The following is a 13,630-nucleotide window of genomic DNA, read 5'->3' on the forward strand; positions in this document are numbered from 1 at the left end:
AACCGATGTGAGACTTTATAATCCGACAGTTGTTCATATATGTTATTTAATGCGTGATTGGTATTACCGCTTAACATGTAGGTTTGTATTTATAATAAAAACTATTCGTTTACATTTGCGATACAATATAGAATGTTGAAATAGTTTTGTCCGGATAGCAACATAACTGTTGCATGGGATATGTTGATTAATGATAATACTATATGAAAATTCCTCGAGCTGACTTACACTATGGATAGTGTACAAGACAACAGTTATAGAACATCACGTGTTAAGGTTGATGGAAACGGCAAAATATTTATTTACAATATATGTTTTTCAAGGGGAAGAGCCTGTTACAAAGTCTATGTCTAAAAAAAGAGTAAACTCGCTCCTTGTCGGACAAAACTAAATGTAATTAGGATAACTACCTATGTACATTATCAGTGGATTACTTGAATTAATATCAAATTGTAACCTGAGATGCTGGTGCCAAACCTTACAACAGACTACGTGACCACCCAGTGAACACTCAAGGGGGCGTGATATACACCCTTGTGTTTGATTTGCAAAAAAAATCAGCCGTGGACGCCCGACCATAAAAATGGTGTATAAAGATTTAACCCTACCGTGTGCGAAATACGCATCAGTCGAAAAGCGCACGTTAAATCTCCAAAGTAAGTAAGTTTAACCCTAATTACGTATCGTTAAATCTTCGAGAACGTTCAGTCAGGCGGTCAAACGATAACTATTCAACAAGTAGGTAAATCACATCGAAAACCCAAGTTTTGGTCGCAGTGAGAAGCTCTGGATGCCTAAGCAGGGTTCACCAGCTCTGCTTCAACAACGTTATCATGGGTAAGAAGCATTTTATTCTATTTTTGTAAACCAAACACTGTATATATCTTGAATAACGTTGGCCTTCTGTTTGTATCATGGTTTCTTTATGAACATATTCATCGAACATGTTGCTACCCATTACAGATATTACAAACCTCATCAACAGTCAAGACAGACACCTTTCTTCAAGAAATCTGCCCAAAAAGAAAAGCACTGAAATTGGTAAGTAATGTTTATGTGCAATATGGTTAAATATAGTTCATTTATTGCATCAGCAATATTAGATAGAGTTGAGCTACGAACGCGAAAATAAACATGTCAGGCGAATGTAGGGGTGAGGTACTCCATCGGTCTTGCGTTTCGCTGGGTGTTTTTACCATCACCGGTGGTGTTGCCAATTTAAATTTCGTTTCGGAATCTAAGCACGATGCATGATTTTTTATCAACATTTCAACATGAGCTAGGAAAGGAAGAGCCGAAGAGCCAGGGCTCTGTGAAAGTACGCGGATTGTGTAGCCTATATATGGCTTCACGTGACATTATATTGGTGTTACGTACGTAGTATACCAGGTAAGTGTTGCCCTCGTTGCCGGCAAGGCCATGACTTAATTAGGGTGTGAGTTGGTGGGTGGCTCGGGCTACTCTGTGGTGCTTACACAATAGGCGTGGGGCTAGGCAAGTTTACGAGACACACTGTCGAGTGATCCTAGTGATAGAATCCTTTCTTTGTTTTTTATAGGACATGTCGATATCGAATTTCTAAAAGCCCTGGAATAATGCAAGATCTTTATTAATAATTGCTGTTTCCAACTGGATACATGTAAAAGTGACCTTCAAAATGGAACCGAATTTAGCATGAAAACAAAATTCAATAAACGTAAGGGTTTGACAAGGAGTATTATGGATAAGACCTGATACTAGTTATATACAGTCACTACCAGTAGTCTAAGGCATTGCAATTCACCGTGCAAAGTTGTGTCCCTTGGGCACGCCAGAAACCTATGGTTTGAATCCCGGTTCGTCCAATGTTTCTAGGTTGTCAGCACCATATCTGTGCTCGTGGCTTTCCTCCCACATTAAGCTGACACGCCACGATATAACTGGAATACTGTTAAAAGCGGTGTTAAACCAAACTCACTCATTCAAGACTCACAACTTTATCGTTGATCCAATGTTTTCTGGTGCGTGTGGGGCTATGTTAGTGATGAGTCACAACTGTATATTTTAGGTTGCCCAAACATGCATCATACATTTTTATTATAAAACGATATGTCATATTATCACAGGAGCAGTAATCATAACATACAAATAGGTTGACAGCATTGATTGCTAATTCCTATGTAATAAGAACGTGAAGGGGCCCTCACAAGCAGGTGTGTCACGTCTGATTACAGGTGAATGGGTTGTCTGATTACAGGTGAATGGGTTGTCTGATATGGTCGTGTATGATAACACAGTATCACATGCTGAAAGTAATTAGTGCTATTGCACATACACAGTATCAATGAATGTATTTTTTTTAACTATTGTTTCATTATTACTACCAAGCACACATTTGCTATCTGCATAATAAACCTAACTTATTTCTCATCAATTTACAAACAAGTTAAACATTATTAATTTTCATTGAAATAACTTGTTGATACAATAAGGCAAAACCTTCACATACGTATATGAATAGACTCCATTCTCTATGCAAAAGCCAAAAGTTGAATGTTGTGCTTACGAAAGGTTGGGAGTGTCAGATCATATGTACCTGGTAACTGTTTTGGGGACAAAGTGTCTTAAAACATAACTTAGGATTTATTCATGTTCAAGGCATCTATTCTCAAATCTCACAAATCATCATCCTTGGTACATAGTTTTTCAACCAAAATTTTGTGAAACAGGAATAATCTTGTGAAAATGATAACATGTTTTTGCTCCCTGAGGTAACAAGGTTATCAAAAACATTGACAAGAATCATTGGTCACCAGTCAGAATGTGGATAAGGATTAAGGTACTTTGACAGAATCATTCGTTCTTAAAATCGCGAAATGGTCATTACAAAGCACATCGATAACAGAATTGCGTGGCATAAATTGTGGTTGTAATACAGATGGGATCATGCACTATGAGAGATTCAAATCCACACATCTGTTTGTTTTTATGAAGGCTCACATTTTGCTATTGTGTTTTATCTCTGCCTGTTTATTTGTCTTTACTGTTTTAGTTCAATTTAATATCCATTTTGATACAAATATTATTAAGTAAGTGAAATAGCCACAAGTTCAAAACATACTTTACATAACTTGTTAACTTTAATATGATATATTGTGTTTACATGTTTTAAGAGTTTGGCATACTAAAGTAGTATGCATAAGAAAAAGACAATGAATAGACATAGTCTGATGTTTGTCAGGTCATTCATACCATTCAGTGTATTCATATTATTATTTCACAAGGGGTTTGTCAGCTAGGTTAAATGTAAGTTTAGGAAAGCGGACAAAAAATCATGTTCATGACTGTCCATCAGTGTAAAATGCATTAAAAAGTCTATTAAAGTCTCGTCACTAACATTGATTTCAGATGTAGAATACGACTTATCTTGACGTGCCTATTTTAAAGTTTTATGATAACAAGAATTTTAAATGGAAGAAATTCAGTAGTCATTGTTAGGGTTATGTAAACTAGATAAATATCTAAATAGATATTTGTAACTCTTGAGTTAAATCTGATAATGATTAACATAACATTCTATTATACAAAATGTTCTTTTATGGAAGCATGTGTACAATGCATGAAAGACAAAGTTGATATTCACGAAAAAAAATTTCAGTAGTGAAATCGTGAGACAAATCAACAATAATTCTTTTTCACAAGCAGTGCTATAAAAGAGATGTTTAATTGATGCTTTATTAAGTTTTTGGATAACCATTAACATTTCAAGAAATCTTTAATCGTAAGTTGCCCCTGCACATCCTTAATGTTTGTCTGCCCTGTTTGCTGATCCCTAAAAGATACTTACATTACATTAATGGCAGATTGCCTTCCAAATATGATGTTTTTATTGGTAATTCATGTTTTATATAAAAATACACATTATAACTTATTTCTACTTATGTCATACAAAAGCAATAACTGCTGATATAGGTTTAGGGAAAATGAATGTAATTTAATAACCAGCTGGATACTTTTTACATTATTATTTTAGGGGCGGTCGGGTAGCCTAGTGGTTAAAGCGTTCACTCGTCACGCCGAAGACCCGGGTTCGATTCCCGACATGGGTACAATGTGTGAAGCCCATTTCTGGTGTCCCCTGCCGTGATATTGCTGGAATATTGCTAAAAGCGGCGTTAAACCATACTCACTCACACACACACATTATTATTTTAACTGCCCATTCAAGCAACAACAAAAAACCACACACTTGCGATTCTTATGTCAATTGTTTAAACTTCAATATCATTTAAAAATATACACTTGGAAATAAAAAAGTTGGAATAATTACATCAGCTTGGAATAATTACGTGAGATAATACTGTTTTAATATCTCAAAGGTTTAATTTTTTTATATACAGCAACATGCGAGCGCGACTGTAACACTGATGCAATTATAGGATCTATAGGCTACATGTATCTGAGAGAATTTGATTAATCTTGACAAATGTTGTATGATTTATTCATTATTCTTGTTGTGAATTTCAACCAGTTCCGAACACTACAGCTGGGGCACTCACAATATGGCCCAAAACATACAGTTTATGTTAAGTGCGCACGACATTGTCACAATACTTAATGATAGAATACCATTTTGAAAATACATGACACTGATCTTACTGCATCACAGTTTTGTGAGATGTTTGTTTATGAATGTTTTTTGTATGGCATCATCAAAATGTTTAAAAATCAAGTTTTCATTAAAACATGACATTTTCAGTATTACATGACATTTTCAGACTAACTAGTGTCTTTAGACTTGAAATTAATATCATTCCCATGTTACTGTCACTTTATCTAACTCTATTAATACCTATATATATGCTACCAATTTTATTCAGTATATCAGGAGATAAAAATACTGTGTTTTCAATGTTTCTCTTGGTAACCTGTAAACTGCACTAAATTGAACTTGGAAACGAAAACAGAGAATGAGGTTTCAAATCTTAAATTAAGCATGGATAAATCTACAGGTAACCGTGCTCCACATTAAAAACATGTTGTGTTTATGCTTGTTGTAAGAGGCGACTAACGGGATTGGGTGGTAAGGCTAATTGACATGGTTGACGCTTGTCAACATATCCCAATTCATAGATTGATGTTCATGATGTCAATCACTTTATTGTCTGGTCCAGACTTCTGTACAGACCACCGTCATATAGCTGAAATATTGTTGGAGTGCAGTGTTAAACAAGAAAGTGAACAAACAAACAAAATCACCGACAGTGGTGCTGTATATGCTTAAACAGTTTGTTTACACATAGGTCAGGCATTGAAAGCATGTAGCACAAAAACTACCATGAAGTGGGCACCCCAAAAGAAAATTAAGCTAGCCACTAGGATGACATATCACTCACTGTGACACAAAAGATATGACGTAACATTTCGAAAATGAAAAGTGCCAATGTCAAGCCCTCTGTTGTCCTCAAAACTTGAAATTCATTCTCTCTGTAGATTTTTATGGTTTTCTGCACAAAATGTATTGCCACACATCCTTTCAATATTGTAGTGAAACTTTGCATGTTGTATCCTATAAATATAAATATTTTAAAATGCTTATAGACAATGACTGTAAAAAAGTACTACTTTATAAAATATTAGTTTCCATTTCAAAACAGCCTTTTTAATAAGAGGGGGATTATTGTGATTTCATAACCTGATTGTCCAATCAGAATCAAGTTATTTCCATCAAGTATTTGTGGGAAATCAACTCATCAAAAATGGAATTGGAATTGACTGCCACTTAGCCGTCTTAGATTTAGAACAAATATTCTCCAAAACTTCAAGTGTGTTGATGCCATAACCACAATATTGATAAAGCTATTTACGGCCATTACTTCTAAAGTCATTTCTGTTTGAAAGGTGATACATGTGCTGTAATTTTCGTGCTCTAATGAAATCCAGTATGTAGAGATTGTAATGGGGATCATCACAGATTCTGTTTTCGTAATGTTTTATATTTTGACCATTACATGCCCTTAATTTGCACTCTCTCAAAATGCAATTCTTTGCACAATACAAGTAATCTTCTCAGAGACCAATGGACAATGAAACTTTACCTGATTGACAACCCCAATTTCTTGAATTGGAAATTCACCCATAACTCTGTTATTGCTCAAAATAATGACTTGTTCCTTTTCACATTATAATGACATAATAATTCTTCCAATATTAAGGGTGTTTTTTTTCACTTCTTACTCCTCGGTGTTCGGTTCATGGTTCAGCATCATACACATGCTCATGGGTTTGACCAGTGGTAAATGTCTTAGACCTACATCACACTGGGCTTTCCTCCCACATCAAGTTGACACGCCGTGATATACCTGAAATACTGTTCAAAGCGGCATCTAACCTAACTCACTCACTCATTCCAGGTGAGCGAGTGTTCATGTGCCACAGTGAATAAAAGAAACCATAATTATTATAAGGAAGTATGTTGCACAAAGTTATTTAATTAAATGTTACATCCAGTTTCATAGTAAGTCAATTTGTCCATGTGTCTCTGTAACTGATGGCAACCAATGAAACAACACTTTCAGTACAAAAGTTCCCCCAAAGTACTAGTTACATGTGCCATAAGCCAAAATTAGCTGCCCGCTGTGGCTCATTGTATACTCCTGAATGGAATTTGCTAATATTAGCTATATATATGGCATGCATCACAAAAGGTCTTCAGCAACCCATGCTTGCCATAAGAGGCAACTATGCTTGTTGTAAGAGGCGACTAACGGGATCGGGTGGTCAGGCTTCCTGACTAGGTTGATGCGTGTCATCGTATCCCAATTGCGTAACCTGATGCTCAAGATATCAGTCCCTGGATGGACTGGTCCAAACTCAAATATTTACAGACTGCTGTCATATAGCTGGAATATTGTTATAGAAACAAGCAAACAAACACAACAATAAGTTCACTGCTGCATCCTAGCAACAGTATTTTTGTAAACAAAAAACTAAACCAAAACATATATTACTGTCTACATATCCTATTGGTAGGGAGTTATGTAGATTCTTATTTAGAAACCAATGGAGCTTAGTATCCACAGTGCACATATATGGGTTATGTTATTGTAGTTTGTCCAGTAATATTAGTAAAGGATGTAATGGGATTTGTTTTGTAATGGGATCGTGCCATGTATGTCAAGACATTTGTTTGTACATTATATTTGTAACACACGTTTAGAAGGATAGAAATTTATCTTTGTCTTAGCTAAATGCTTGGTACGGGCCTGTTGAATAAATTCGATGTTTGTCTGGTAGGCTTGTCTAATTTTGGAGGCATTGTGGATTTCTGAGAATGGAAATTGGCAATTGTTATATTTGTATGACTATCCAATTACATTAAAGTTGCAATTTATGTATTGTTCAAATATTTATTTGACATTTCCAGGACCAGTAAAGCTGCAAGATTTTGTCGGCCAGTCAAAAGTGGACGCTGCAATCCAAGGTATCACTTTTAGTGCTATCATGAAGATAGTTATCAATGAAATTATTGGTATATGATTCCACATACAATATCATGTATTGTGTATTTATTCCTTGAGGCTATACTATACAATTCAAAGTAAATGCTGAAATCACAGCAGTGGTTAATATTTTTATAATTTATGTAAATTATTTTAAACCACATTAGAATTGTTTTGAAACAAAAGCATTTCATGTCCAATTGCTCATCCCCAGTATAAAAGAATCTGCACACTATGTTGAAACTTGAAAAATGCATAAGATTGATTTTTCTCTCAATATTCTCAATACTCAAATCAGTATTCTGTAAATAAACAAGTTTTGTACAATTTGATTTGTTTTCATAGTGCTAATACTGATGTAAATACTATTTTCAGGTGAAACTTTCTTTCTCATGGTGGGGCACATGCATGAAGATTTGGATCAACTGTTTAGTGTATTTGCAAGGGAACTTAGACAGAAGCCTGCAACAACCCGCGATGCCCTCCTTCAAGATTGGGGACATCCGGACACCCACCACCAAGCTATCAGACTTCAAGCCCTTCATGCCTGCCCCAAGGGAAGTGACAACCCTCCCAACTAAAGTTCAAGAGGCAATAGAGAAGAACAATGAAAAACTGCAAAAACAATCAAAGGTAATTTCAATAAATATTGCATTTCTTTTGAAATATGTATTGTGATGTGTAATATTAGAGTTAGTCAGCGTTACTTAGAATATGTGTAATGTGGGCAGAGAAACAACCCAACTTCATGAGGTTACTATTTTTGCTTTTATTGTATAGATGCACTGTGATTTTAATTATGTTCTCATATTCTTTACATTTATTTTATTACTTTCAGATCACTCTGACAAAGCACCGAAGACGAGCGTCAGTATCAGAACAATAATGAAGGAGCAGCAAGTATTGCTGAAATGTACATATTTTTTGTCTAAGCTATGTGGCTAAGATATTGCCGAGGATTGCATATATATATATTAGATGAGATGTGCACAATGAAATTTATGAAACAATATATGCAGTTATATCGTAAAATCTTGGTTGTGTTTTTTTTTTTTTCCATGTCTGAAGTTAACCCTACTTTCAAAGTACAGTATATCACATGTAGGGTGTTTCTTTGAATTTCAACAGGGGATTATATATTTGGTTGGCCCCATGGAATAATTATGAAATTTATTTTTTGAGAATCACATTCACCTTTAATGTTGTACACTTCAAAGTCGTAAAAAGGCCATTGAAGATGGTCACTGAAATTCTCATAATAATTTAGATAATTATACGGTACGCTCAAGGTTCAAGGATTTGCATCTGTCTAGTATACAAAGGTATGAGGCCAACATAATATTATTGTTCCATTGTTTAATTCGAGTGACGTCAACTTTTCCTGATAAATTTGGTAAATATAATACCAAGATAAATATATTCAATTGCTGAATTCAATTTAAACTCTCCAAAGATTGATGCTTGATATTACTGCAGAAAAATATTCTGCCAGATATTTCCCTAAGAAAAAAAAATTCTGCCGGAAATTTCTGTAGAAAAAGGTCATTTAAAGCATCTCCAGATTAAACTATCCAATGATAGAACCTTATTTCTCCTGAATTTAAACAATCCTGCTAAATATTACTGCAGAAAAAAATTCTGCCAGAAATTTCTGTAGAAAAAAAAAAATTCTGCCAGAAATTTCTGTAGAAAAAAAAAATACTGCCAGAAATTTCTGCAGAAAAAAAAAATTCTGCCAGAAATTTCTGCAGTAATGCATTTTCTGAGCCAATTTTTGAGCTTGTAAACATGTGTACACACTGGGACACACATTATTTGGATTCGTCTCCTCGAGATCTTTCCAATGATATAAAACATGTTTTTGTAGCTCGCTTCCTTCTGTGTGGTCAAGTTCGGACTCCTGGCCATTCCTAAGTTGTCCCGCCCTGCCTTAAAGGAAACGTCGTTCATGTTGTCAATCATCGGTCTGCCTTTTTCGAATAATGAAGTTACAGCAGTTAAAAACACAGTGAATTCACTTTGTAGTTGGTCCAGAAGTATGTATTTGCTTAGGTTTAAGTTGACCTTCCGTGTGACGAGCGGCGGGTACAGGGAGCTGTTTGACACAGGAAACAACCGGGTGACTGCCACGGAACACTACACCGGACCTGAAACGATCCGATCTGTTGCCTTTAACATTGATCTGACGAAACCTGCATTCACAGAAGCCGATGCGTCATTTCAAGTCCACCCTGAATTTACGAAGGTTAGATGCAAACGTCTTCTAATTTCTCATCGCCAAATGACCTCAAAATCGGCCCTTGTCTGTAAAACTTTTTTCGGGGCTTATTTAGATTCCGGTTCCGCGTTTTAGAGTTATTTTCCATTCCGAAGTTGCATTTTTTTATGTTACCCGTCTAGACTTTCAGCTGCAAGAATGCCTTTCCTTTCTACGCCTATCCGAATAGGCTGCTAGGATTATAAATCTGAGAGGGCAGTGTTGGTACCTACGATTTATCAACGATGCGTACATAAACTGCGCGATAAATCTACAAGTAACCTAGTTAACTTTACAATGAAAACACAGTGCGTATTTCTCCTTCCTGACATTAATGACAACGTAAATTTTCTACTTTAACTATTTAGTGTGTGAGTGAGTTAGGTTAAAAGACGTGATGAACAGCGATTCGGATATCACAGAGAGTGTAAGCCCATTGATGTGGATGGACACCTAACATGGTGAAGGTCTTAACTTTTTGGTAAAATTCAGGAGCACAGGTATGGTGCTGAAAACCAAGGATAATGGAAGTAAAGTAAAGAAGATATCCATTTTGCTCAAAGGGAATAACAGTACATAATATCATACATACAGTGAGTGAGTTGGGTTTAATGCCGTTTTCAACAGTATTCCAGTTATATCACGGCGTGTCAGCTTAATGTGGGAGGAAAGCCTGAAGTGATGCAGGTCTAAGACGTTTACTACTTCGGTGAAACCCACGAGCACGGGTATGGTATTGACAAACCTAGAAACATAATTGGGGCGAACCGTGATTCGAACCCTCAATCATAGGTTTCTGACGAGCCCAATGGACACAACTCTGCACAGCGAATCGCGGCGCCTTGGACGACTGTGCCACCCGTGCCCCCCATACATATAGATGGTCAGGCATGGATATTAGTAAGCCTGAATTCTAAGTTTTCCAAAACAGAAATTAGCGAACACTTCACATAAATGAAGGTCAACGTATGTATGTTTTACATTATACAGAAAGGTATTACAATGAAATGGGAAGGATGGACGGATGATGGTTCTCAAATGGACAAGTACACATGGGAAGCTTTTAAACTTGAACCTAATGGCGATGGAGACTTGATGGAGGTAGACAAACTGAGACCCATCATCCACAGACAAGTCGACCATACCTCCCCCATTTCCTACCCTCTTCCTTATGAACCCGATAAACCAGGTATGTATTCCTTCATTCTTCAAGCTGTGGACAAGGCCAACAACTCTGAATACATGAGACGGTTTGCGCTGTACGACAAAGAGTCAACGGTGACCACTGATCCGAACCATGCTATGAACATATCATATGTTGTGCGAGACCAGGGCTTCCAGTGGATGACCGATACATCAAAGCCACTCCTGGTCAACTGGGAAAACCGGTTTTTGAACTATCACCACGAAAGCGGCAAATTTCTAAACAAAATCTTGCCCTTCAAAGTTCAAATTGTTGAAGACCCACCAATCTACAAGCAGGTCATCAACACCAACGATGATCATCATGGTGAAAGAACCGTAGACGCTATCCTCAATGTGCGGGGGATTGTGAAGTTCGAGTGGACACATGATGTCAATAAAACTGGTGGTCGACGCCAAGATACACCTCCAAATTGGTCTGATGTATCCGGTTTAAAAAGTACCATGCAGTTTCAACCAGGTACGTTTCTCTTTTATGTTCCTAATTAATGCTGGTGACTGTAATTGGCTGTTTAAACAACTTATAATTATTTCTTCAAACAAAACACCCGACCCTTCAAAGCGCAGTTAAACCCTACTCACTCCAATACTAAAAACATCCCAAGCAATCACTGATCAATTTACAAGATCAAGCTATTCATATTTATAAACTTTCATTTTACTTCATTGATTCATTTAGTGGTCGGACTTTTGTTACATTGGTTTTTTTTGGTTAACTCCACACTCAGTAATATGCCAGCTATTTCACAGCATACAATTCAGTGATTGATATAATGAACAACGATCAAACAAGTCACCGAGCCTGACCACCATATTCCTTATTTCGCCGCTTTCGGCCAGCATAGGTTACTGGGGACCAATTCTATGCCAGAATATCCACGTGACCGCCCCGTTCTTGGAAATGCAAGTACATGTAGAACACTTTGTAATAAATGTGATTTAATCATTCGTATGTGAATCTACACACATTTCTTTTGTACTCCAGAGGGAGTTACAAGTGGGAGCACTGTTACTGTGTGGATAAGAGCCAGGGACATCCTCGACAACAAGAAAGTGGACTCAACAAGTGTGACCTATGATTTTACGAAGCCACAGATCACTAGGATGGCTTTCCACGAAAACGAGATATCCAACATTCCCTTTAGTTCTGGGTGAGAGAAAATGACGAATTGTACAACTGAGTATGCGGTCTTTTTTATATTTGAAGATGTAATGTCACCCGCAGTCACTGTAGTTCTTGGTAGTGTTTTAACCCAATGAAACATGATTAAATATTTTATTGACGCTGAAATCTATTTTGAGTTGCAAGAAATGCTTATTCGGGGGAAATTGTAATACAGCAACAGTTCCATAACGTCGTACGTATGAATTTTCAGCTTGGAGTTGAACATGCTGGACAAAGAGAGTGGCATTGGACGTGTAGAGGTCAAAGTCATACAGACAGGGAACGGGCACTTGATGTCCAGCAGGAACCTTACGGTACCGACTCTAACAGTGAGTATGAGTTGAAAGATATTCCAGACTATTTTCACAAGGGGCATAAACAAGTGCCTTATTTAAATAAGTTGAAAGAAAAAATAAAACTACTCTGCGTGTGTGCGTGCGTGTGCGCATGTGCGGGTGGGGGGTGCGGGTGTGCGTGTGTGCGTGTGTGTGTGTGTGGAGGGGGGGGGTTCTATGTTTTCGTCCGAAGATGAATATCGGGACATTATTAGGATCTGTAGGGGAGATGACAGTCATCTTAAGGTACCCAGGCAAGTAGTGCTGTGGGGTAGCCTTGTGGTTAAAGCGTTGTCTCGCCATGCCGAAGACCCGAGTTCGATTCCCTCATAGAGACATACCTCATAGAGACATATTTCTGAAATTGAAACGTTGTTCTATAAAGATCAACCATGTTTGGAAACTCAACACTCTATGTTTCAGCCGTCTGCCTGCACAGACAGAGTGAAAGACTGTTACTGCCCTAACGCCCTGAACGTGTGTTACAAGCGAGTATACAAACTTTACATCAGCAACTGTTGGCTGATGGTGGCCAAAGGCGCATTGAAATCAGCCGAGGTTAAACTGGAGGTGGGTGTGGTCAACAGAGCTGGACTGAAGACACCCACACCGGTGGTCCACGTGGTGAGCAACACCTTATAATTAGATCATTACATAATTTGTCAGCACACTTTCCAGCTAGGTCACTGTGGCCTGTAAATATTTGTGATAAACCAGTGGTTGATATTATGAGCAATGTTACACGCCGTTGAGGCTTGATGACACGCTATCAACCAAGTCAGAGAGTCGACCCGATCGAATAGGTCGCCTCTGACCACCATCACTACAATATCGTTTTATACAAAAGTACAGATTATATACAACAAACATATGTGGTCAGCCATTTGCCGAGAGTCAGCGTTCTGCTGACTGTATCGTGTTTTTAAAAAGAAGTAAGTCTGCTATTTCATGCTCTCTCCGTAATCAGTTCTATTTGACTCAGTTTGGGGCCAACAAATCAGTTTGTTAATTTGTCAGGAGACAGACGTATATATTTTTTAATTCCTGTTTTTAATGTTTCTTAAAATGTGAACACAGTCACAAAACCATAATTCTTTGATTTCTTTTAGATATTTGCTCCACTCTGTAGCATTGATTATGGGGCACGAGTGCCACAGTCATATAAGGCGCCGCAATTGCTGCGTTGAGA

General features: G+C 37.3%; 1 protein-coding gene and 1 long non-coding RNA gene across 2 annotated transcripts in view; both read left to right on the forward strand.

Moving 5' to 3' along the window:
• The window catches only part of LOC139464738 (uncharacterized), a 48,346-nt gene that overhangs the window by 23,336 nt on the left and 11,380 nt on the right, over window positions 1–13,630 (forward strand). The window contains exons 7-11 of the mRNA XM_071246253.1: window positions 9,534–9,726; window positions 10,729–11,401; window positions 11,927–12,092; window positions 12,318–12,435; window positions 12,865–13,065. Of these exons, the coding sequence (XP_071102354.1) occupies window positions 9,534–9,726; window positions 10,729–11,401; window positions 11,927–12,092; window positions 12,318–12,435; window positions 12,865–13,065 (1,351 nt within the window). The remainder of the gene's footprint in view (window positions 1–9,533; window positions 9,727–10,728; window positions 11,402–11,926; window positions 12,093–12,317; window positions 12,436–12,864; window positions 13,066–13,630) is intronic.
• LOC139465026 (uncharacterized) lies at window positions 1,280–8,494 on the forward strand. Its single transcript, XR_011653140.1, has 4 exons — window positions 1,280–1,389; window positions 7,406–7,462; window positions 7,857–8,114; window positions 8,320–8,494. It is a non-coding gene; the product is annotated as an uncharacterized lncRNA (long non-coding RNA).

The sequence above is a fragment of the Haliotis cracherodii genome, unplaced genomic scaffold (assembly GCF_022045235.1).
Source record: "Haliotis cracherodii isolate W230 unplaced genomic scaffold, xgHalCrac1.p SCAF_17, whole genome shotgun sequence".
In the NCBI taxonomy this organism is placed as follows: Eukaryota; Metazoa; Mollusca; class Gastropoda; order Lepetellida; family Haliotidae; genus Haliotis; species Haliotis cracherodii.